Source organism: Staurois parvus, unplaced genomic scaffold (genome assembly GCF_062004578.1).
Source record: "Staurois parvus isolate SC_StPar_1 unplaced genomic scaffold, SC_StPar_1.0 ptg000340l, whole genome shotgun sequence".
NCBI lineage: Eukaryota > Metazoa > Chordata > Amphibia > Anura > Ranidae > Staurois > Staurois parvus.
The window spans coordinates 3,570,626-3,597,139 of record NW_028318136.1 but is presented as its reverse complement, the minus strand read 5'-3'; the positions used below and the strand labels follow the sequence as shown (position 1 = coordinate 3,597,139).

The window sequence follows — 26,514 nt, the reverse complement described above, 5'->3', positions numbered from 1 at the left end:
ACATCATTTTTTTTATCCTGTGTGTAGGATCCTTAATGAGTTGCCAACATCAATAGCATGCCTTCCCTGTATTCCTTGTAATCCATGATACAAGATCCACCAATCTTTATCGGTGGAGGTTGGGGGCTGCATTCATGCAGAGTATTGGATAAGGGGCACGGAATCACCCTCCTTCTGGGCCTGATGATACAGGTTAACCACGGGTACACTCTACCTCCCTGGTAATCAAGATTCACCTGTTTGTTTGTCACATAGTGTATTCAGTGACAGTGCTCAGCATAAATGAGTACACCCCAAAAGATTTTTCAGAAAACCTTTACTTTCCTTTCAGAATCAACATTTTCTATGGAACACTACACTACACAATACTCCCACAAATGCGGGCCATTGATTGCAAATAAGATTTGTTAATTTGCACATACAAAAATGTACAAATTCATTCAAGACCATTTTGCAAAAATAAATACACCCCAATGAAAACCCCTTCCCATTTCATGCTGTCAGCAATGGCACCTCATGGATGAGAAATGTCACAAAGCCTGAGAAAATAATCTCTTTACACAAGAAAGGTGAAGGTTACAAGAAGATCAGCAAAGCTTCACTTATCAGTCACAATACTGTAGCAAAAGTGATATAAATTTTAACAGAAATGGAACTGCAACCATCTTACAGAGACATCCAGGCCGTCCATGGAAGTTGACATCTTGACAGGAGCTTCTTTTGATGAGAGGGGTTGAAGAAAATCACCATGCAAGTTCACTGCAGTTAGCTAAAGAAGTAGAAATCCAAACTGGGGTGATTGTTTCCTGTGATACAATATGACGTACACTGCAGAGGAATGACATACATGGATGTTGTCCACGAAGGAAGCTTCTTCTAAAGGCCATGCACAAAAAGCCTGCCTAAAATTTGCAGGGCCCATGCTGAAAAAGATTACTGGGGCTCTTTACTTTGGAATGATGAGACCAAGATAAACGTTTTTGGAACTGATGGCTTCAAAACTGTATGGCGTCACAAAGGTGAGTACAAAGAAAAATGCATGGTGCCTACAGTGAAACGTGGTGGTGGTGTCCTTCTGTGTGGCTGTGTGAGTGCTGCTGGTGTCGGGGAGCTGCATTTCAATGGTAGTATCATGAATTCACAGATGTACTGCTCTATATTGATCGAAAAGATGCTACCATTACTCTGTGCCCTTGGTTGTCGTGCACTTTTCCAACATGACAGTGATCCAAAACACACATCTAAGGCCACTGTTGCATTTATGAAGAAAAGCGAAAGTAATTCAGTAGCCAAGTATGTCTCCTGATCTGAACCCAATCGAACACCTATGGGGAATTTTGAAGAGACAAGTTGACATCACTCTCCATTCAGCATCCAGGTTCTAAAAGAAGTTGTTCTTGAAGAATGATAGATGTTTCAATATGTCGCCAACTTGCTCATTCCATGCCTAGAAGACTTGGTGCTGTCCTTACAAAAATGAATCCACCCCACAACAAAAACTACTCCATCTAGTATTTTGCATGACCTCCATGATTTGTATCAACTAATTTGAGTAAAACTGAAGATTTTGTAATCTAAGTTATATTATTAACCTTAATTTCATGTAATGAGCTAAACAAATGTTCTATAAAACTCAGTTTTGTCAAAATGTTGGAAATTGTTCTTGTGTTCATTTGAGATATTGTTTAAAATCTTACTTTTCAAAGGGGTGTACTCATTTTATGCTGAGCACTGTATCTCCTGGTTCATCTCTTGTAAAGCACTTGTTTGCTTGTCTTTATTGTGTAATGAAAGTTCCAGAACAGTCAGCTCGCAGTGGTCCTGGCACAACTGGACCTTCACTTCCTCAATGACCAGAGGCATATAGTTCTTTTACAAAGAATTTTATTATAGAATAGATAGGAGCAGAGAATCAGACAAAAACAGATGCATTGACCAACAGGAATAAAACATACAAGGTATTCGTTGAAAATTACAGAATACGTACTGATGGAGAAACATAGAAATAAACATCAGACTTAAGTGCCGAGTACAGAAAGAGAGGAAAAAAAAAAAAAGGAGAAAACAATAAGTTGCAAAAATGGGAAACGTTTATAGACCAATGAGAATATAAACTCAAAGGAAAAATTGTCACTATATCAGCATATAGAAAGCGGAGAACCTCTCGGAATAAAAACGGGCATTCCACACACAGGGCTCCCGATGGAGTCCAGCATAAGGATATAGTATTCTGGTGCGGCACTCAAAGCAATAATCACAATCAGTACACATAGCATGAAAACAGACTAGACAAAAGGAAAGAGAAGAACGAAGAGGAAGGAGACGAAAACAAAAAGGGCTCCAGGGGGATCGCAGCAGAAAAAAAAAGAAAAATAAACTGATATGTAAATTTTATATCGACAAAAGGGACTGGTCGAATCTCAATGGTTGGGCTATATCAAGCCAGGGACGCCATGTCTGCAGGAATTTTGTGTGGGTGTCTAACAGTATAGCCATCAGTTTTTCATTGACCATTATGAAGTTCATCTGGTTTTTGACAGCCTCGAAGCTGAGAAGGGGAGTCTTCCAAGCCCTTGCGATCGTTAGCTTGGTAGCCATAAACAGATGTGATGCCAGTTGCCATTCAGGACAAAGTCAGAAGCATATAGTTCAATGAGTTTTGGGTTGATACATTTCACCACTTCTCACAAAACTCACGGTTTTGTTCCTCTATAATATTCCAGTGAGATTTGTCCATGCAATTTGAGATCAACCTGTCTCTTCTTGAGAATGTTTAATTTCTCTCAATCGATTGCAGTGTCAGATCCAAAAGCCTTGTCAGTGTCTGGTGGAAAGAGGATATGCTGGTGACGTTTCTTCACTTGGATTGTCTATGGTTCCCAGCCTGTGGTCACTAGAGCACCCAACAATACCGAATAGCCATCTGCAGGAACGTGTGCATTAGGAATATTGCATCTGCAATGGGAGGGTTAGACTGCATTTTTCGTACCACCCTAGACAAGGGAAGTGGGAGTAGACTCCATGTTTTATAGCTTCCTCATAGCCACTTTCTGTCTGTCACCTAGCAGTGAGAGGTACAGAAACCATGTTTCATGCCTCGCTTCTGTTTGTGTCACCCTGCACTGGAGAGCACACAGTCCATGTCTCCTAGCTGTCCTCTATCTTTGTCACCCTGCAATGGGAGGGACAGACTGCATGTTCCATACCTTCCTTACATTTATGTCACTCTGCAGTGAGAGGGACAGACCACATGTCTCATAGGTCCCTTATGTCTGTCACTCTGCACTGGCAGGTACAGACTCCATGTCTGCTAACTCCCTTCCATTTGTGTTGCCCTATTGTAGAAATGCTTGTGCTGGTGAAATCAAATATTGTTATGTTACAGGGAAGAATTTCATTCTACATGACAAATTACGGTGAGGAGGGCACACATGTGGGTAGTGCAGCTGCTCTTACTGACACAGACTTGGTATTCGGACAGTATCGAGAGGCAGGTGAGCTACCATTTCTAAATATGCAATTAAAACATATAATATGCAGTCTTCTTGTAATGAGTTTCGCTGTATTTTTCTTTCTAGGAGTCCTGATGTACAGGGGGTATCCTCTGGATCTTTTTATGGCGCAGTGCTATGGTAATGCCTTAGACCCCGGAAAGGGGCGGCAAATGCCTGTACATTATGGTTGTAAAGATCGGAATTTTGTTACCATCTCTTCTCCATTAGCAACACAGATACCACAAGGTAAATTTAAGCTACCTGTTATTTCTACACGGAATTTCAGTACAACGAATACTGCATTCTTTTTGGGTTTTTTTGTGCGTAATCCCTTTTCACCAAAAAATAGAGAAAAGAAAGCATAAAGTGAAAAGACAGCATAAAAGAAAGCATAAAGGCTCAAGCAGCAGTGCTCACCCCCCCCCCACATCAATATTTACCTGAGCCCCATCTTGATCCAGGGATTGTCATGAGAGCCTCAATTGTCCTGGGTCTCTCCATCCTCATTGGCTGAGACAGCACCAAGAGCCATTGGCTTCCTTACCGTCATTCACAATCGGGTGCCCCATAGCGAGCTGCTTGCGCTTGGCAGGAGGGGAGGGGCCAGGAGCGCTGTCTGGGGACCCCAGAAGAGGAGAATTGGAGCTGCTCTGTGCAAATCCACTGCACAGCGCAAGCATGACAGGTTAGTTTATAAAAAAAAATAAAAAATTCTGCCTTTACAATCACTTTGCTATTGAAAACTAAGACAGAGGTTGGCTTGACCACAAAGAAAAAATGAGCACCTAAGTTCTGTGCCAAGAAATGATGTGTGTTGATCTGATAAATACCTACTAGGCTTCCCATTCTGACACCACTACGAATGGGTCCATAGAGTCGGCATGGCATTTACTTGGAGAGTGCAGGTGGTTGTCTGACTGCTTTAAAGCTAATCTTAGGGCTGGAGAAAAGTTCTACTTGAAGTGGGTCCCCTTTTGTACTGCAAAGAGATGATAAATACAGTGATTTACATACCATGACTGCTTGTCCTGCATTGCACATGATGATGTTGGAGAACTGTGACAGGTCTTACACCAAAAAGAAGCAGTTTCTCATGCAATGCGGAGGAAGCTTGCGGGAGCAAGGACTATGCACCTTTAATCCACTCCCTCTAGAAAAAACAAGATAACCATTGGCAATGCAAGGGTATCTTTTAAAAAAATAAAGATCCCTTTTTTTCTGGTGTTTAGATTTGTGATTTGTCTTTACCCAAATACACTCTTCACATTTTTATTTATTTATTTTTTAACACATCCACAAGCAATTCTATCACCAAAGCAGAAGCTCCACTATTTCCTGGTTCAACATTAAATTTGTTGTTTCATCTGCTTGTTTACTGGACAGTATATTGATGCTGTTTCATTGTTCGAGGACCTTCAGCCTACTCTCACCTTTTCATTTTTTTTTTTTTTTTTTTTTTTTAACCTATGTTGTAGGCACAGTTTGGATACTCATCCACCCAGCCATCAGATCCAGCATTGTCCCGTTGACATCCTTCTGTCAGCAGACACCGCTGGGTCCCGCACCACCATCTTGTGGCATCGAGAGGCCCGCTGACTCTTCTGGGTTCAGCCGGCGAGACCTCGCAATGATGCACCGCTAGGCCCACCCCTCCTCACTCAGTGAAAGACTAAAGGCCACCTGGGATATGTTGTGTGCATATCCCAGGAGGCCCAGCGTGCACTGTGCACGTCATTCATCTAGGCCAGTGTTTCTCAACTCCAGTCCTCATGGACCCCCAACAGGTCATGTTTTCAGGATTTCCCTCAGATGAAACAGCTGTGGTAATTACTAAGGCAGTGAAACTGATCAAATCACCTGTGCAAAATAATGGAAATCCTGAAAACATGACCTGTTGGGGGTCCATGAGGACTGGAGTTGAGAAACACTGATCTAGGCGAATGATGTGCATTTAGACTGGGTTCACACTAATACACCACATGTAATTCACACAGGATCTCACCGGATTCCTGTGTGAATTACATGCAATGTCTGTACTGTGCAATTTGAGCCATAGTTTGTATGGCTCAAATCATATCGCATCCTCACCAAAAAAGTGCAGGACCCCTTTTTTTTTTTTTTTTTTTTTTTTTTACCCGCACCCGAATTGCAATTCATGGGTGTTCTCACCCGTGCAATGCGACTTCTGGCAATTGCATCACGTTTTGCGATCTGTTTCAGGGTGTCATTAATTTAACATTGAAGCATGCACAAGATCACATGAATGCCATGCAAATGCAATGCGGTGCAGGAAATGCACAGGATTTGCAGCGTTTCCTGCAGCGCATCAGTGTGAGCCTGGTCTAAGGGGCGGGGGCCATGCTGTTTGCAAGGAAAAAAAGGTAAATAAAAAAAAAACCACTGCTTGATTCCTGGGGAGGAGTGGAGAAGGGGGGTACTTGATATAGAAGGTAAAGGTCCACTTTAAGTGGACCAGTGACAAAGGAAGCTGCAGTGCTGAACCTGAAATATGGGTGTTTCTTGGCTGTCTGTGCAGTGTGGCAGAGGTATGTAAAGGCAAGACTGAGTTAACAGAATTACAAATCCATTGTCTGCTAAATATTCACATAAATGTATGTCAGATGTATATTTAACAGCTTTTTTTCAGTTTTAAGACCTTGTCCTCCGCCCCCCCCCCCCCCCTCATATTTTTTGTTATAACCATCGTGTACATCACATCCTACTAGGTTATACAGCTTTTTCCTGTGTATGTTAATCTGTTATGATAATGTCTTTATAGCTGTGGGTGCAGCATATGCTATAAAACGTGAAAATGCAGATCGTGTCGTCATTTGCTACTTTGGTGAAGGTGCAGCAAGTGAAGGAGATGCCCATGCTGCTTTTAATTTTTCTGCAACATTGGAGTGTCCAGTGATCTTCTTCTGTAGGAATAATGGATATGCCATATCGACCCCAACCTCTGAGCAGTACCGTGGGGATGGCATTGGTGAGTATTACATGTAGACCATACTGTACACCTGGATCAAAATCTGATATATTGAATATATTAACTTTGTTTTGATTATTGTATTTTCTTGTTGTGCTGTTTTACTTTGTGCTCTGTAATGTGTATAACATACATGTTCCAAGTCGCAAATAAAGGAGAGTTGGTGGACTGCTAATGCTGCCTGTAAACACTGCAGCTATCTTAAAAGTTTAAAAACTTTTCTTTCCCATACTTTTTTTTTTTTTTTTTCTTTGCTCTTACCTTTTCTGCTGGGTTGTCCTCATAAAATATACTTTTGCCCCCAGTGAATCCAGCATTGTTTTGATGTTCTCCACTGGTCTGCTTTTGTATGTCAGGTCCTATGACCCCTTTCTTCTCTTACATCATCAGGGGGCTGTTTGTCTCTTCTTGGTTCCTGCAGCCATCCCCTTCATGATTCACTGCAACGCATAGGCAATGTAATGTAGATTGCCTTGAAGCCTTCTGAGATACATGATGTGAGTATCCCAGGCGGCTTCAGGCAACAAGGCTAGGCGAGAAAGTCGGGAGCACAGGGTGTGTTCCAAGAAAAAAAGTGCTGTGCCACGCTGTGAGGTGTGTGAGTTAACCAAACATTACCTGGTCTGCAGTTTTGACACAGAGAAAAAAGGATACTGACCGGACAAGTCCATAGATAAAGGCAGCTAGCTACACAGGATGAATGCCAGAATGATAAACCTGACAGGTATCTTATATATCCCCTCCTTCCCCTACCTTATTCTGTTCTGAATGTACAACAATGTACCTTAACGTTTATTCTATTATTGCAGCTGCTCGAGGTCCTGGTTATGGAATCCTGTCTATTCGAGTGGACGGAAATGATGTCTTCGCAGTGTACAATGCGACCAAAGAGGCAAGGCGCAGAGCAGTAGCAGAGAACCAGCCATTCCTCATAGAGGCTATGACGTACAGGTAATTTTAGGAATGCGCTGGATATGTGGGAGGGATGGTTGCTCAGGGAAAAGGGCTGACCCCTATGCGATTGTTATTTGAAGGATTGGACATCATAGCACCAGCGATGACAGTTCTGCCTACCGGTCAGTGGATGAAGTCAACTACTGGGACAAACAGGATCACCCCATTTCTCGGCTTCGTCACTACATGATGCACAAGGGCTGGTGGGATGATGAACAGGAGAAAGTATGGAGAAAAAAGTCCCGCAAACTGGTGAGATGATCTCCATATATAATAGTTAATGGTCATGACAACTTTCCACCTATTTTGATTTACTTTCTACATTTACAAGAACCATACTAACTTAAGTAGCTGGCTGTAAGTGAGCTAAAGCCCAATGGCACCAAACTATTACTATCAATTTTTTTTTGCATGCAGTGCTGGATGTGTGTACATAGCAGCGCACATTTTGTGTGTTTACAAGTAATCCTGCCGAGCTACATCCTTTTTCTTATTCCTCAGGAATATTTGCTAGCTTGTTTAACCATTAGCCGCCCGGCCAATGGCCGTTTGGCGGCTTCAAAAGTGCATCGGCATTCCGGGTGCACGCCATTTGGCGTGCGCCCGCACATGCGCAGTTTGCGCTAATGCAGAGCCTCGCAGCGGCGCGATCTGTCACCGGCCGTGTACCTCGGACACGGCCGATGACAGATCTGAGTACCGGCCCCCCGTTGCTGGTACCATGTGACCTGCTGTGACCAATCACAGCAGGTCACATGACAGTTGTATACAATGGATGGCTTCATTCATGCCATCCATTGTATACTAGTGCCTAGCTGTGAATGGTCACAGCTAATCACATGCACATGTCATGTGATTAGCTGTGACCAAATCACAGCTAAGCACAAAAAAAAAAAAACCTGAATGAATCGATTTCATTCAGGTAAATGCTTGCTTATAGCAAAGTAATTCTTTGCTATAAGCAAATTGTGTAAAAAAAAAAAAAAAAAAAAAAATACTGATCACTTCCCCAAAGTAGTACAGTGTTACTATGGTAACATTGTACTACTTTGGTCATAGAAAAATATGAAAAAAAATCTTAAAAAAAAATTTAAAAAATGTAATAAATTAAAAATAATAAAAAAATATATATATTTTTTTTCATACTGTCGCCAGTCAGTGTCCCTATTCACTGCCATGCCAGTTATATGATGACGCTGTACTGCACTGGTGACAGTATGTAAAAAAAAAAAAAAATTGTGAAAATAATTTTTTTAATTTTTTAATTTTCCGAAAAATGACAAAAAAAATACAACTTCAAAAAACTCGCCATTCCTCTTATGAAGTACGTCGGACTGTCTACTCTGCAAAAAGGGGTCATTTGGGGGTATCTGTACTGTTCTGACATTCTTAGACCTCAAGAAATTAGATTGGCTGTCAGTACTTCAGGATTGATCAATTTTCAGATCTATACCATAGTTTGTAAACGCTATAACTTTCCTACAGACTAAATAATACATCCTAATTTGGGTTTTTTTCACCAAAGACATGTAGCAGAATACATCTTGGCCTAAATTTATGAAGAACAATTATTTATTTGTAAACTTTTATAACAGAAACAAAGAAAAACATGTTTTTGTTTTTTTTTTCAAAATTTCTGTTTTTTTTTGTTAATTTAGCAAAAAATAAAAACCCCAGCGGTGATTAAATACCAGCAAAAGAAAGCTCTAGTTGTGTGAAGAAAATGATAAAATTTTAGTTTGGGTACAATGTTGTATGACCGCGCAATTGTCATTCAAAGTGTGAGAGCGCTGAAATGTGAAAAATGGCCTGGGCAGGAAGGGGTAAAATTGCACGGTATTGAAACTGTTAAAAAAAAATGTTTTCTGCACTCAAAAAACAGAGTAACCACTTTTCCTCTCCTAATGAAGAGAACAGCTACAGATCATTGTGGAACCTTGGAGAGTCTAAGGCAGTGATTATGTAAAAGGTCGTTTTTCATGCAAGACATCAGAAAGTAACTAGGGTAAGACTTAAAAGGCCACTTTTAAAGTGAGTCTGTGATAACACAGTGGCTAAATGGTTAGCACTTCCAGCTGGCAGTACAAGGGTCGTTGGTTCGAATCCCAGCCACTGCACCACCTGCCTGGAGTTTGCATGTTCTCCCTGTGCCTCCTTTTGGGTTTCCTCTAGGCACTCCAGTTTCCTCCAGGTACTCCAGCTACCTCCCACACTCCAAAAACATGCTGGTTAATTGGATCCTGTCTAAATTGTCCCTAGTATGTGTATGTATGAATGTAAGTTAGGGACCTTTAGACTGTACGCCCCTTGAGGGTTATGAACTGATGTGAATGTACAATAGTACAATATATATGTAAAGCGCTGCGTAAATTGATGGCGCACTATATGTACCTGAAATAGATAAATAACAGATGTAGGAGCTGCCAATGTTGGCTTATTAAAGTACAGGTTCTGTCAGCTGATTGTTCAATAATGAGTGACAGAATTGAAACTAGCAAAATAACACCCCTGGTCTCCTTGTTTATTCTACTCCCCTAATTTCATCCTGTAGAAGTTTAAAAGAAGTCTGGCAATCTATTTTTGCAGAAAAAGACTTCTCCAGCCCCCCCCCCCATGGCAGGTTCTATGACCAAATGTGTAGGCATTGGTTATGTGATCTTGACTAAAGAGGTTTAGCGAAATGCCATTCAGGCCCAAAATCTGATACTTCCTTCTAACAGAAATCTTACAATCAGTGGCCAGAAGTTTGGTGACACGACTTGTAGCTTTGGAGGAACATTTTTTCAGGACATGTATTTGAGGGTTTCCCTTTTCTTTGTTAAAAAAAAAAAAAAAAAAAAAAAAAAAAAAAACATTTAGAAGCACTTGCATTTTACCTGCATTTTTATGAGTTTTTTTTTTTTTTTTTAATCAAGTAATTTTTATTAAGGTGATTTAGCATTTTTATACAAACAAAACAGCAAACACTACATATAAACGTTACATGGAGCAATGTTATGCCAAAACCAGCTCACGTAAATCTGGAAATGATTTGAACAAGAATAAAAAACAGAGAAAATTATTACAACAGATGGGGCTATAGGCCTTCTAGCCAGAACTTATTTTTGTTCTAGATAGATATCGTGCAAAATTACGTCACTTATATGCAAGATACTCAGAGTCAGTATAGTCAAATACAACTCTTCTCCTATCTCACTATTCCAGACAAAACTAAAGACCTTTTAGAATAAGTAATACCGTATCTGATATACCAGATATCTAACTCTCCACAGCTGTCCCCATGGATAATGATGAAAATGTGGAATCATTAGACTCCAACCACAGAGACCAGACCATATTTTTCCTAAATTTTTTGGGACAGTTCCTATCCTTGTATGTTAGCTCCTCCCTCCTCAAATTAAAATTGAGAACGCCGCACCATTGACTATTATGATGGTGGCATAGGGGAGATTCATTTTTTGAAGGATAAGTTTACAGGCTAAACATAGGGATTTAATCCATAATAAGTACATCTCAATGGGGAGGATGTTCTCAGACACTATGCTCCCTAATGCAATTTTGTGATCAAACTGCACCTGCATGGAACAGATGGAAATAAGAGTGTTAAGGAGTTAAGGACCAAACACCAGTTTTGGTGAAGTTTAGGGCAGCGCCACAACATATGGATAAGTGTACTGTTATCTAAGTGACATTTTGAGGCACAATGGAGATTCTATCCTTCCCCAGGAGTGTAGCTTTAGTGGGGTATAATGCACTCTATGAATTATAAACAGTTGTGTCAGGTGTTGTGATGGGGATAAAGATACTTGTGAAAGGGATTTCAGTGTCTGAGCCCATTCCTCGTCCTCTATTATTCAAGATCTTGCCACTGCAATAAACTGTGTATCTGGGAGCGAGCACTAATAGACGTTTGTAGAGAGGAGTACAGATCCCCAATGAGACCTCTCTTTGGGCAAGATGTGGATACCGCCATAGTCAATGGTATGGAAGGGTTATATATAAATAGGAATGTTATGGCATAGAATAACTAACTGGAGATATTTAAAAAAAAATGTATTGGGTATATGATATTGGTCTATCATTGCTCTAAAGGGCAAAAATATAGCCTTATTATACAATTGATGGAGAAGCCAGAGCCCAGACTGTTTCCAAAGATCAAAACCCTCAAGCTTTGTCACTTCTGATAACTGGGGGTTATTCCAAATAGGCATATATTGAGTATACCCCTCATGCATGGCTATGGTTCAGACACAGTCCCATACCTTGTGTATGAAGTTAAAAGTAGGAAAGGAGTGTTTTTGATAAAAATTTATGAGAGAATAACAATTGTACCGGTGGGGCACTAATAAACTGAGATAGAATAATACACTGGATTTGGTCTGCGGGATCTAGCTTATTCCAGCCATACCAATTTTGCATCTGTGACACTATAAAAGTATAATCTGGCATTAGGTACAGCCAGGCCCCACCCCCATCCTTGGGCAATTGTAATGTGGAAAGCCATATTCTGGGATGTCTGCAAAAAAGAGCTGTGGAAGCAACACTGGGCAGTTATGTAAAATATAGAGCATCCTAATTAAATTAGCCCTGCTAGTGACCGTTGGAGGCAATTTACACCATGTTCCGCCCGTATGTTTTAACCTATGGAATAAGGGTTCCAAATTACATTCCATGTAGTCAGTCACCTGAGGGGTGACCAAAACTCCTAAATATTTGAAGGAGGGCACAACCGATATCTGCTTAGCAATTGAGGGTAGGCCTAATGGAAGGGGGGGGGTCCAGTGGTAAAAGAACTGACTTGTCTCAATAGTAAAACCTGAAAATGAACCATATATATTGATAAGAGACATTACTTCAATTAAAGAGGAGGAAATATCCCCCAAAAACTGTAAGCTGTCATCAGCACATAATGCTAGTTTGTCCTCCCCTGTAGACCTTTTGAATCCTATGATATTAGAGGATTGACTGATTGCTGCTGGCAAGGGTTCCAAAGCCAATGCAAAAAGGAGGGGATATAATAGACATCTTGTACCTCTATATAGTGGGAAAGAGTCCGAAACATGCCCATTAATTTGTACTCAAGCTCTCGGCACTATATAGAGAAGTTTGGGCCCAAATTTCTACAATTGATCCAAACACAAACTTCCTTTGACAATGCCATAAGAAACTCCATTCTATACTATCGAATGCTTTTGCTGCATCAAGTGATAATACTGCTCTATTGCCATCATTATTTGTAGGGATTTGCAAATTCAGGGACAATCTTCTAATATTTATGGAAGTCAATCTAGTTGGAATGAAGCCCGACTGATCTGGATGAACTATTTTGGAAGTTATATTCAATAATCAGATGGCCAACATTTTAGCCAGAAGCTTAATGTCTGAGTTAAGTAACGAAATCGGGCGATAAGAATCTGGAATGCTGGGGTCCTTGCCAGGTTTGGGTATTACAACAATGATAGCCTCATTCATAGATGGAGGCAAGGTCCCCAGCATCAAAAGCAGTATTGTATACCTCCAATAGTTCTGGTAAAAGGAAATCTCCATAAGTTTTATACACCTCACTCGGGAGGCCATCAATCCCTGGGGCCTTATTAGTAGACATACTAGTAGCAATGAATTGTAGCTCTTCTAAGGTCAGTGGCTCTCTCTCCAGAACAGACAGAGACAGTAATTTAATAGAATTAAGAAACGTCAAGTTGTCCTCAGAATAGGATACCTTACCACTGTACAGTGACCTAAAAAAAAAAAAATCACAAAAGACTCGAGATCTCTGGAGTGGAAGTTACTACAACAGCCAGGGGCCTCCAAAGCTCAGAAGCATAGGCTGGAGAACTCTGTGCTTTCACTATAGTAGCTAACAAGTGACCTGTACTTTCCCCCTCCTCAAAGTAGGGCTGTTGGAGAAAAAAAGCATTTCTGTTCTGCTTTCTTGAGGGAGACAGAGGCATAAGCCTTCTGCGATTGTTCCTATTCACGTTGGTTAACCATCGTGGGGTCAGTAATATATCTAACCTCGGCCTGTAGAACTGGAGTAGTTAAATCATGTTCCCGCTGCTTAGATCGCTGCTTGATACTAGAAATTTGTGCTATAAGGACACCTCTTGGGTAGGCTTTCAATGAATCCCAATATATTAAGGAGGGCACGGTTGGTTTGTTGATGACACTATATTCTTGGAGGTCAATCAGTATACCTTCTGGCAGGGGAAGGAGAGTCAACTAGTAAGGATTCACTTTCCAAAAGATCCGAATCAGATTTGACCTCAAACAGTTTTAGGACCAAAGGGGAGTGATCAGAAAGACCTCTAGCCGCATAGGCAATATCAGAGATCAAGGGCAGTAGTCAAAGCTGTCTATTCTTGACAGGGTTTTATGGGTATGTGAGAAGCACGCAAAGTGCTTCTAAGTATGGTGTCGTAGCCTCCAAATATCTACCAGTCCAGTCTCCTGATTATATTTAGCAAAGGTAGTGGTTTATGATGGCACTGGTCCCGCGACAGAGCCTATACTTATCCAGAGATGGGTCACCATAATTATTGAAGTCCCCTACTAACAACCAAGGGACATCTGACTTATCTGAAGTAAACTTTAGGAAGTCACCAAGGACGTCAGGTGAGTAGGGAGGAGGATATAGATATTAGCCACCAAATATGGTTTCCTAAATAATGTACAATCCAAATAAATATACCTCCCTTTTTGTATCCTGCTGGTCCTGACTGCAGGAGAAGTCCACCGCATTAGCTATTAAGATAGACCCTCCTCTAGAATAAGAGGTATAAGTAAAATGATATTGTGTACTATAAGTAGAGCGTTTCAGAGTATCTAAGCAAAGGTGGGTCTCCTGCAAACAGATCACAGAAGGAGAATGACATTTTAGAGTAGCAAACACAGTCCTCTCACATTCCAGGATATTAAAGTGTCAGTCAAGGTACCCATAACCGTTAGCAAAAATCAAAGTATGATAGAACGGGGGGCGCTCGTGAGCAGCAACCAGGATGGCTGCTTTTTAAAATCCCACCTCGGCCGCCGGACACATCGGCCGATCTTCGCCCTCCAGGGGGGGTCCCCCTGTCTCCTCTCTGGCCCCCTGTCTCCCTGGTGCCCTGATGGGCAAAAAAACGCCGGCCGCCCGTGCCTCCAGCTCCCGGCGGGCCGCTCCGGAGTTTGCGGCCTACCCGCCAGAGATCGCGGCTGAAGCCGCGGCCTCGATTTTTGGCCGGCCGCCAGACACTTCCAAGACCCCGGCCGCAGATTCGCGGCTCCCGCCGAGGACCTCAGATAGAGCCCCAGACGCAATTTTGGGTCCCTCGCTGTCACCATCCCTGGGTGGGTCGGACCCTGGCAGTGGGGAGGACCTGGCACCAGAGCCATCCCTGCAGTCTCCGATCCCGTCCCTGCGGGATGCTGAGCTCCTACGCCGCTTTAAGTGCATGTTGCAGTCCGAGTTGTCCTCCGCTACCTCCAAGCTGGCCGATCGTCTTTCACGGGAAATTCGGGAGTTGGGCAATCGGACGAACGACCTTGAAGATAAGATGGACACGGCAGTCACGGTCATGGAAAATCACGAACAGGATCTGTGCGACCTCAAGAAAGAATTGGCGGACACGCTACTACGGCTTGAGGATTTCGAAAACCGTTCCCGCCGTGGCAATCTGCGGTTAAGGGGTATCCCGGAAACGGTTGCAGATCTTACTTCTACTGCTACTGCTCTGTTCCAGGAGCTGACACCCGCTATTTCCATAGACCGGCTTGAATTTGACCGCATACATCGTGCATTGGGCCCCAGACGACCGGAGGGGCCCCCCAGGGACATTATCATCAAGTTTATGTATTACCGCACTAAGGAAACTATCCTCTTGGCGGCTAGGAACAACCCTGACCTCAGCTTCCAGGGGCATCGCTACCAGCTCTTTGCGGACCTCTCCCAGACCACTCTTCAGAAGCGCCGCCAGTTGAAGCCCTTCACTTCGGTCCTGGTGAAACACCGTATTAAATACGCCTGGGGCTTCCCGTTTCGCCTCACCTTCACCTACCAGGGCCGCAGTCACTCTGTGGCTACGCCGGAGGAGGCCCATTCTCTGCTGGAGTCCTTGCGCCTTCTTTCGCCTGATTCTGCGGATCGGAGCCCGGCTCATTCATCAGGATCTCCGGCACGGCTGCTTCCTCCGGGCCGCACCTGGGAGCGGTCGTCCGATAGGAAGAGGGCTCTCCCCCAGACCCCTTCGCAATCAAGTCCTTCTTGTTCTTCTCCGGGCTGAGGATGTGTCTTGGACTTCCCGTGTGTCATCTCAGCGATGGACTTCTCTGGCGGGACCGTGAGTTTGGCCCTTGGGGCTCCCCCGGTTTGTCAGCATTCCGGGTTGGGACTGATCTGGTTTACCCCCTTGGGTTCCTTCCCTGGTTGGGTGGGAGGGGGTCCCCTCGCGGACTCAAGACTTATGACTTTCCGCTGCCGCAACCTATCTTGGGCCTGGGTGAGGGTATTTTGGTTTCCGTTGGTAGCATGGGGTGAGGGTTCCCTCGGGCTTCGGGGTGGGAGGTTGATCTTGCGGGCCCGGCTGGCCCGGAGGGGGTTGGCCCCAAGGTTCTTTGGGTTTTTATGGGAGGTCATCATAGAGGCCTCGCTCCTGGGACCCTTAGTTTTATAGCTTCGGACCCCGTTCGATTATGTTTGTTGCCTTATTGCCCTTTTGCCCCCTGGGGGCTTTAGTTTCTGATGTTTTTTCATTTGCAGCCATGTGTCCGGTGGTAGAGCCACCCCTAACTGGTATCCTTCCTTTTGTAGGATGCGCGTCACCATTGGCGTGACACAATTGCACTATTGTATATACTTTTTGTGTCTTTTTCCTTTTTTCTTTCTTTGTCTTTTTTCTCCTTTGGTTTTTTTTTTGTTCTTGTTTTCTGCAGGGTTCCAGGACGCCACGGTCCGCTCGCCATTGGAAGCGGAACTTGCTAGCTGCTTTATGGGTTTTTCTGCCGAGCGTGTTGCGTTGATATCGCCATGGCCTCGCCCCTTTTGAAAATACACTCGCAGAATGTTCAAGGCTTCAATTCGCCTCAGAAGCGGGCTAAAGTCTTTCATCACCTTAAATCGCAACAAATTGACGTGGTATGTTTACAAGAGACCAGGTTTTCGCAGTCCTCCGCTCCGCGTTATCTTTCACCTCACTATCCCACCTTTTACACGGCCTCGGCTCCTGAGAAGCGTCGGGGTGTACTGATAGCTTTTAAACGCAATCTTCCCTTTGTCTGTGCTCGGAATATAGCGGACCCCACGGGCAGGTATTTGCTTTTGCAGGGCACTCTCTGGGACCAGGAGGTTACTTTTGTCTCTTACTACGCACCCAATTGTTTTCAGGATAAATTCTTTTCGCATCTTTGCACCATTGTTTCCCGACACTCCAAGGGTCTCATTCTTGTTTTGGGGGATTCAAATGTTACTTTGGATTCCACGTTGGATAGGCGCTCTGCACGGGGGGCGGCCCCTTCCCATGACTTGGTGCTGGAGGAACGTATGCGCTCTCTTTTGCGGACAGCGGGGCTAGCGGAAGTCTGGAGGGAGTTTCACCCGACTGAACGCGACTTTACATTTTATTCCAGTCCTCATGATAGTTTTTGTAGAATTGATCATATATTTATGCCGGTTCAGCAGCTTCCCTTGGTCAGGCGGATAACTATTCCCTCCTCACCTTGGTCGGATCACGATCCCTTGGTACTTCTCCTTGCCCTCTCTGGGTCAGAACGGCGCCCTTTTCATTGGCGCATCAACGATTCTTTATTGACCACTCAGGCTACCTGAGTGGCTACAACAAATAGAATTTTTCTTGCGTACATACTTCACGGAAAACTCGGGATCGGTCTCCTCGGCAGTGCCCCTATGGGAGGCGCATAAGGCCACGGTGCGGGGTCATGTTATACAGCTGGCGGCGGTCCGGGAGCGGGAGCGCCGACTTTTGGAGCTTCATTCTTTCCTGGCTTCTGCGGATGCGCACTGGAAGTCGTCTCCATCCGCAGCCCATAAACGCGCTCGGGACGCTCTGGCGACCGAATTAGACTTACTTGCCTCTTCGGAGGCGGAACGGGCTCTGCGTTGGACCAAACACAAATTTTATTCCTGTGCTAATAAACCGGGCCCGATGCTGGCTAGGAAGCTCAATTCCGTGGGGAAACCCCATAAACCAATCCGACTGCGACTTCCCACAGGTGGATGTACTTCTAATCCTCGGCAGATTGTTTCCCGATTTTCGGACTTCCTTTCGCGCCTTTACACTACGCCTGATCCCTTCCCTGTGGCTCAGGCAGAGGCATTTTTTCAAGATCTTCGTCTTCCGGGATTATCCGAGGCAGCACAGGTGGCCCTCAATGCCTGTGTTACCGTACCGGAAGTGCTCCAAGCCATCAAATCTTTGAGGTCCACCGCGGCCCCAGGTCCTGATGGCTACTCCGGTCTCTATTATAAGAAATTCTCGGTCCTGTTGGCGCCCTTCTTGGCTGACTATTTCAATGAGTTACGACAGGGCTCCTTGCCCTCCCCGGACGCGCTTAGAGCACATATAGCCATGATTCCTAAGACGAACGAGGATGTACAGGAACTGCAAGCCTTTCGGCCCATTTCTCTTCTTAATGAAGACCTGAAGATATTGGGCAAGATTCTTAGCTCTCGCATCAATAACTATTTGCGTAGCCTGGTCCACAGGGACCAAGTGGGGTTTATCCTTGGGAGGCAGGCGGGTGATAACGTTCGTAAGGTGGTCCATCTTATATATCTTCTGCAACAGCAGAAAATCCCGGGATTCTTACTGTCCTTAGACATATATAAAGCTTTTGACTCTCTATCCTGGGAATATCTGCGGTTTGTGCTGTCTCGTTGGGGTTTCGGGGATTCTATCCTTTCTTGGATTCAAGCCTTGTATTCGTCTCCTTCGGCCTCCGTTAAATATGCTGGGTATTTCTCGAACCCCTTTCCTATTGGGCGAGGGACGAGACAGGGCTGCCCTTTGTCCCCGGCGCTTTTTATACTGGCGCTTGAGCCGCTGGCTTTAGCGCTCCGGACCGATTGCAATATATCGGGGGTTTCATACGCGGGACAGGAGTTTAAGCTGAATCTTTTGCGGACGATGCCCTCTTGACTCTTACTAAGCCTCTGACGACGCTTCCTAATCTGCAACAGGTTCTTGAGCGCTTCTCTTTGATTTCGGGTCTCCGTATTAACTTGGATAAGACTGTCGCTCTTAATATTACTTTGGATTCCGATTTGGTTTCACGCCTTCAATCCTACTTCCCTTATAAATGGGCTTCCTCCTCTCTTGAATATTTGGGCATCCGCTTGACCCCCACCTATGACTCCCTCTTTGCTGCGAATTATTACCCATTGCTTAGTTCTTTATCTTCTCTTCTGCATTCCTGGCAATTTCCGCACCTGTCTTGGATAGGGCGGGTTTATTCGGTGAAAATGACCGTCCTGCCGAAATTGTTATAATATTTCCGTACTCTCCTGGTGCGGGTTCCCCCTCATTTCCTTCGGTTGCTTCAGGCGAAGCTTATGCGTTTCATCTGGGCCAATAAGCACCCCAGAGTATCTAGAAATACGCTCTTTGCTCATAGACTTCAGGGTGGCCTTGGGGTGCCCAATGTAACTAAGTATTACCAGGCGAGCCAGATTGCCCCGCTGTCTATGTTGCACGCTTCCTCTGACGTCCCTTTCTGGGTCTTGCTGGAGCTACCTAACTGTGCCCCTATCCAACCGTCGGCGCTTCTCTGGCTTCCCCCTGCCCTGCGCCCTATATCGCTGAGCCCGATGTTGCTCCATGGCTTACGAGTCTGGGACTCGGTACGTTATTCCAGTGGCCTGATGTCACCCTTTCTGTCTTTGCTTCCAATTGTTAACAACCCTCTTTTCCCACCGGGTTTAGATCACCCAAGGGCGTTCTCTTGGTGGGTGGCTCATGGGTTTTCGCAGGTACGACACTTTTTGGTTTCTCGGTCCTTCCCTACCTGGGATCTTCTTCGGGAGTCCCGGGATGTTCCCCCGGCGGAATTTTTTCGATACCTTCAATTGCGGCACTGGCTACTCTCGCTGCGGGGCACTTCTTCTTTTCCATACCAGAAATCGGCCTTTGAACAGCTTTGTCAGCGGCGCCCCGGGCCTTATCTCCCTTCTTTATGCAGCCTTGAACAGACGCCCGTCGCATACTTCTCTTTCATATGTTGTTCAGTGGGAGCGTGACCTGGGGGTGGATGTGGATCCAGAGGACTGGAATAGGGCCTGGTCACTCATAGCTAAATGCTCATTCAATACCACCACCCTGGAGGCAGCCTATAAGGTATTGTTTCGTTGGTATTGGGTTCCGGCTCGTTTGGCCCAGGCTAATCCCGCTTGTAGTGATCGATGTTTCCGGGGTTGTGGCCATCGTGGCGATGTCTTGCATATCTGGTGGTCATGCCCGAGACTGGTCCGTTTTTGGTCTCGTGTATTTGGCCTCCTTTTCACGTTGTTTCATCTATCCATACGCCGGGATGCTCGGTATGCCTTGCTTCATTGCCCCATACCGGGTCTCTTTGCTCATCAGCAGAAGCTGGCGTCCTATTTGTTTCTGTCGGCCACCAGAACAATTGCTCAGACCTGGAAGAGTCCGTTTGTCCCTTTTCAGGGGGTGCGGGATCGTATGACCAATATGATGCTCAATGAGCAGATGTCGAGCATATGCAACGACTCCCAATGTAAATTCTCGAAAATATGGGAACCATGGTTGCAATATGCCTTTCCCACGCTTCCTTTGGCTAGTATGGGGATGTACTGGCGTTAGGCACTGGCGTTTGATGGTGGCGCTCCTGGATCTCTGCCCCCTCTTCTCTTTTTTTTCTTTTTCTCTCCTCTTATTTCTCTTCTCTTTCTTTCTTTCCATTTCTGTCAGTTTTTTTGGGTGATAGTTGACAGTTGCCTTTAATTGCAGTTAGAATTTCATTACCGTCATTGTAACCTATGTGCCATTGATAGCCCCTACGTGGGCGTACCTTCTGCCTTGTTGAAGTTAGAGCACTGTTTTTCTTTTATGTTTTTTATCTTATCGGTGCAATTGATAGCCCCTGTGGGGGCATGTTTTGTCGCCTCTGTTTTATACTGCTTAAAACTAATAAACACTATTGAAATACAAAGTATGATAGAACTAGGAGGCCACACGCCATGGAACAGAGTGAGAGTTCAGAGCGTATACAATCACCGCTTTGAAGGGACCAACTCTTACTGCTTTGGAGATTATCTGGCTCATAAACCTCTGAGAATGGCACCGATCTCTGGTCCCTACAATCAAATATTTTGAATGATCAAAAAATACAGCAAACCAAAAGTCATCAAAAAGGACAAAATAACTGAAAAACATTAAAAAGAAGAAAAAATATAAACAGCCTATAAAATAACTCACTCCTTGCAGGAGCCACTGCCTGGGGGGGGGCCATGTGACCAGGAAGAGAACCTGTGTTGCACGCTCCTTTACTGGGCACTGTATACAAAACCTAGAACAGCAACACTATTTGCAATGTTGCTATCCATCTGCCTAGGCCGAGCTTTACAGAACTTCTGAAAGAAGCAGAAGAAAATCTTCATCGGGGTAAAAGGTGGGTTGGAAGAGCAACAGAGTCGCTTATATTCATCTAGCCACTGGGCAGCTGCAGCTGTCGTATCAAAGTAGGTAGTATTATGAGCAGCAACCCACAGCCTAGCCAGATATAGTAACTAAGATCCAATTGGCGCATCCTTCTCTTCACATCGGAATACTTTGCACGTTGGAACTGCACTTCCACAGAAAAGTCAGGAAGAAAATTTGTGAACCATCTTCAGAGATAGACCCTCTCTGTCTTGCCTTCTGTAGAATGATGTCACAAACTTGATAATTAAGCATCTGTATGAGAGAGGTTCTAGGAGGTGCTCCCACTCTATGCGCCCTCTCTACAGCAAATAACGGAAAACTTTCAGCTCCAAATGTAGTTTTTTAAGCCAGTTTTCCACAAAGTCCATCAGGTTCTTACCCTCCGTTCTTTCAGGCAGACCCACAATTCTAACATTATTCCGGCATAAACGATTTTCAAAATCCTCCAATTGGAAGTCATGAATGGCTGGCTAGTTTCTGGGTGGTAGATTGCATAAAGAGAGTCCTCCAACACACAAATTCTGTCTTCCACAGCAGTAACCCTTTCTTTAAAGTTGCGTAAATCTTGTCCAAGTAAAGAAATATCTTTCCTCATGCCTTCAAAGCCCTGGCTTAGAGTAATAAGAGAGCTATTACAGGATGCGACCGCTGACATAATATCTATTAATGTCAGTTCTATATCATCACTAGGGATGGAGTCGGAGTCTGCAGCAGGGTTACTTACTGCACCCTCAGGAATAGGCCATGTGGCTGCGTCCTCCTCCCAGGCCAGAGAATCGAAGGCCGAGGAAGTAGCTAGCCCTGCTGGGGGTGCTGATGTACTGGGGCCGCCAGAATCCTTAGCTGTGTCTGGGCAAAGCTTTGGTTGTGTCACACAGCTTCTCCTTGATTGCGCGCTGCAGCTGAGGTCCGGCACCACCTTGAGCAGAGCAGTCGGCCGCCAACCCTTCTTCCCTGTTCTTCTTTGTCATGAGTCCGGAGCAAGAAAAATGAGCACTAGGAGATCTGGGTGAGTCAGAAAATTGAGGGTGTACAATCTAGCCCGGTAAATCAGGATGTAGGATGAGGAATTCAGGATGGGAAAAAAGAGCTCTAGCTCAGACGTCCACTCACATCGCTGCCCAAGCCACACTCCCCCCTTTATGCACGTTTTCCTTTCCTTTTCATAAAAAATACAGTAAAATCATTTTTAGCAGACACAAACACAACATAACTTACAAAATGCCTGCTTAATCTAAAAAATAAAACTTTATTGCGTATGTGAATGGGTGCTGTGACCTGAACAGCGTGAAGCAGATTTTTTTTTTTTTTTTTTTTTTTTTTTTATGGCTGGAACTGCTATGGGGACACAGCAACTGCAAAAACACAGCCGCAGGCCCTATTTACACGTGTGGAGATGCATGTGTATGGCCCCAAACAGACATTTGGGGCCACTCACCCATACATGCATACCGGTCAAATTAGGACCTACAGCTGTACAGCTGCTGCATCCCTATAGAGTAACAGGCTTCTTTTTTTCTTTCATAATGCTTTAGGGGGGGGGCAGTGGATGGTGTCAGTAGGTCAATAGACCATGTCAGTAATTTTTTTTTTTTTTTTTTTTTTTTTTTACAAGTTAATTTTATTATTTAATTTCTTTTAAAAGCCCTGTTGGGGGGGATGAATGAAGAGGGGACAAAGACTCCTGAGCATTCACAAATTGAAGCAGAGTAAACAGTTTTCTATGCTTCAGTTATGAATGAACAGTCTGTGATCAATACCAAACTTCATGGAGAGCCATAAAGAGAGATCAGTGCTTGTAGTTGCCCTCCCCCCATGCCACACCAGTCAGCTTAGATTGTCCGACTCCCCCCTCCTGCACAGGTTTTCTGTGTGTTTTGGCACAGTTCACATGCAGAGTGGTGTGGAAACCTGCAGCAATGGTGGCAACAGCTGTGAACAGGGCACTCTCTGTGTGCCCGTACAAAGAGCTGCGTTTTTCTCATGCACAAAATGTAGCGCTCTGCTATTGTTTGATTTGGGCCGTATAGGTTGTCATGGCTATGTGGGGGTAGTTTTGGAGTTGGCGATTAATAGTTACTAACCAGGTGCCAATTGACTATGGAAGCTTATTTTTGCTGTAGAGTTCAGCATCTTTGCATCCCTATGCCCATGACAGCAAATGTATTTTTCTTTTGTAGGTGATGGAAGCTTTTGAAGAGGCTGAACGTAAACGTAAGCCCAAACTCGAATACCTTTTCAGTGATGTCTATGCAGAGATGCCACAACATATTAAAAAACAGGAAGAGGCTCTGGCGAAACATTTGAAGGTGTATGGAGAGCATTACCCTCTGGACAGCTATGAGAAATAACCAGACCACAGATCTATCTGTATAGTTACTGTTACTCTAAGATTTTTGTTACAGATGGCACAACACTCCGGGCCATGTCACCTCCTCAGGGCAGCCCATTCCGCCTTTTCATTTTTATGGAGTACATTTTTGTGGAAGCTGTATATAAAGGTATATGGGGTGTGGACTGTTTTTAACATAATTAGGTATATGGAGGTGTAGAGACTATGAGCCGTGTCTGACAGTTGGAGAGAAGAGTTGCTGCTCTGAATAACAAACTAGTACTGAAGAACATTCTAAATATCTAACGGTGGAGGAACTGTAAGAATGTTGCTGTGAATAAATTTCTTACAGTGCTTGTGTGTCATTTGCTGTAAATCCTAGCTCAGTTATTTTCATTCTACAACTCCTTAGTAAATGCTAAGTTCACAACTGATATACATCGCTCTTAAATACAAAAGGATGAGTAAGATAATCAAAGAAGAGACCACATTGAGTATATGCAGGAGTCTTCTGACTCGGGGGTCTCCAAACTTTTCAATATGAGGTCCTCCTGATGTACTTTTGCAAGAATTTGTGGGGTGATAAAAAAAAATTCATATGAGTGTGCTCACCAGATTCCCCCTCCCTTACAGTGGGGTCCTCACCAGAGATGCCCCCCCTTACATCAGAGTCTCCATCAGAATCTCCCCCTTACATCAGAGACCATCAGCAGTCTCTGCTGACCTTAGTCCACAATCGGTGCACACTGAGGATAGGCCAGTAACCCTAGCTGTGGTCTGGATGTGGTCCACAAGCCATAGTTTGGAGACTGCTGTTCTAAGTAATATACATTCTTAAAGCGGAACTTCATTCTTTCAATCAGTATTGACAATTTTGAATCCTTATGCTGCTAGCATTAGTAAATAGATAAGCACACCCTCCTGCCAGAGCTAAGGGCAGATGGATTCCAGGAAGTAATTGCTACATGAATCGTGCACTTACTCAAGATGGCCAAGGACAGAACTGCTAAGGGTGGTTTTCAAAGTGATTTCTTAGCAAAAATAAAGCATGGAGACATGGATGGGTGAGTTTTTTTCTTTGAATGTAAAAAATAAAGTTTTGGTTTCTGATGTTTATACACCGTGTAGTTCCACTTTAAGGCTTAGTATAGCAATTACAAAAATTATATCTGAAATGAGGATGACATAGTGTATTAGAATATTTTTATCTTGTTAAATTTGTACCGTGATTTTTACTCATTTCCTGGACTCTGGGAAATAAAGATTGCCCCTGGCAGTGGGTTCCCCTCCCCCCTGCAAGGGTTATTTTTGCCTAGGATATAATGAATAAGGTGACTACTGTCCATATTCCCTGCTCCCTGACTGTCGGTGCTCTGCACTGCTGTCCAACGCTTGAATGTGAGCAGGCCCTCGGCATTCTCCTAGACAATGAAGGACTGTTGGTCCTGTATTGTACGGTATGATGTCAGACTATGGACATAGAGGACAATGAAGAAAAAGGCTTTAGTGGGCTGAGTGCATGAAGAGGAAGAAGCTGGGGGAGCAAGGTAAGTATATATTCTTAGGCAAAAACAAGCAATTAACCCTTGCCGTTGGTAGAAGAAACCTACTGAACTGGTAACTTTTTTTTCCCCCCATGGAGTTCAGCTTTAAAAAGTGAAATGAGGCATTTACTTAGTCAGCCATAGAAAAGATTGGGGTCTTAAAAATTTTGAAACCACTCTCACAATCCAGAAATGTTTATAGTTTCCTGTGAAAGAACATGCTTTAGGGTTAAATGTTGATGGGTGTTCTAGTCATATGCATACACCAATTAACATTATAACCACCCATCAAGGCATGGACTGTGCTAGACCGCTGAAGATATCTTGTGGTATTTAGCACCAAGCCAGCAGTAACAGATGCTTTAAGGCCTGTAAGTTGCGAGGCAGGGCGTCCATGGATCATTGTTTTTCAAGCACATCCCATAGTTTGTTTGATTAAGATGTGGAGGCCAAGTCAACACCGTGATTACATTGTTGTGTTCCTCAACCTGTTCTTGAAATTATCAGACCAGGCCATCTTCTTCCATTGCTCTGTGGTCCAATTCTGATGCCCATTGTAGGTGCTTTTGGCTGTTGAGACAAGTCAGTCTGGACATTCTAATCAGTATGAGCTATACAGCCCCATACACAACAAACTGCAATGTACTGACAACACCTTTCTATCAGAACCAGCTATAACCCCCCCCAACACATGCATCAAGGAAGCATGGCAGTCCATGACTGTACACAGGCTGCAGCTGTGATGTTTTGCTTTGCAGCTATAACATTTTTAATTACGGCTGCAGAGTTTAACAGGCAGCATCACCTGTCAAACTCACCTGATGAGATCAATGGGGCCACGCAGCAACTAAGAGCCAAACGCTTAGCTCACCGGTGTGCTTCCACAATATAAAACTGTCATTCTGCAATTTAAAATAAAATAAAAAATTTGTAAGGAGGTGGGAGTAGCACTTCCTGAATGGCTGTCAGCTGCTGCTTTACTGCCCTGCAGTAAGTGATCCACAATAGTGTGAAAGAATCCTGACTGATGGATTGGATAGACTCTCACATAGTGGTGGAATCAGAGGACAGGCATTCAGAGCTGACGTAAAGCTGGAAGCACCAATAGCAAATGAGTTGTTCCTAGAACATAGTTGTTGGCAGCTACGGGATGATTTACTAAAGACAAAGAAATGGTGCACTTTGAGAGTGTAGTTGCTTCAGCGCTTAGTAAATGAGGGGAAGCTTCACTTTACAAAGAATAGCCAATTGCATGCAGGGACATTTTTTTTAAAAAAATTAATTTTTGCCTGAACATGCCTGGATGATGGAAATCAGCAGAGCTTCCCCTCATTTACTAAGCTCTGGAGCACCTGCACTTGCAAGGTGTACAGCCCATTTCCCTTTAGTAAATCAACCCAAATGAGTTGTACACTAAGGGGCAGTCTAATGAATTCAAGCAATGCCAGGGTAAATAAAAATTAAAAAGAAAGGAAATAGAGCAACTTTTTATGATTCAGAGCTTGACTGGAGCTAATCTTCAGGTAAATAAAGATAGTGTGGACTCATGCTTTGATCA

The 26,514-nt window shown here is 44.0% G+C and overlaps 1 protein-coding gene across 1 annotated transcript in view; it reads left to right on the top strand.

Annotated features, from left to right (window-relative positions):
- The window catches only part of BCKDHA (branched chain keto acid dehydrogenase E1 subunit alpha), a 39,730-nt gene extending 15,964 nt beyond the window's left edge, over positions 1-23,766 (top strand). Inside the window, exons 4-9 of the mRNA XM_089684251.1 lie at positions 3,386-3,494; positions 3,579-3,740; positions 6,274-6,480; positions 7,290-7,431; positions 7,515-7,686; positions 23,261-23,766. Coding sequence (XP_089540377.1) covers positions 3,386-3,494; positions 3,579-3,740; positions 6,274-6,480; positions 7,290-7,431; positions 7,515-7,686; positions 23,261-23,431 — 963 coding nt within the window. The 3' untranslated portion in view covers positions 23,432-23,766. The remainder of the gene's footprint in view (positions 1-3,385; positions 3,495-3,578; positions 3,741-6,273; positions 6,481-7,289; positions 7,432-7,514; positions 7,687-23,260) is intronic.
- Positions 23,767-26,514: the final 2,748 nt, after the last annotated feature.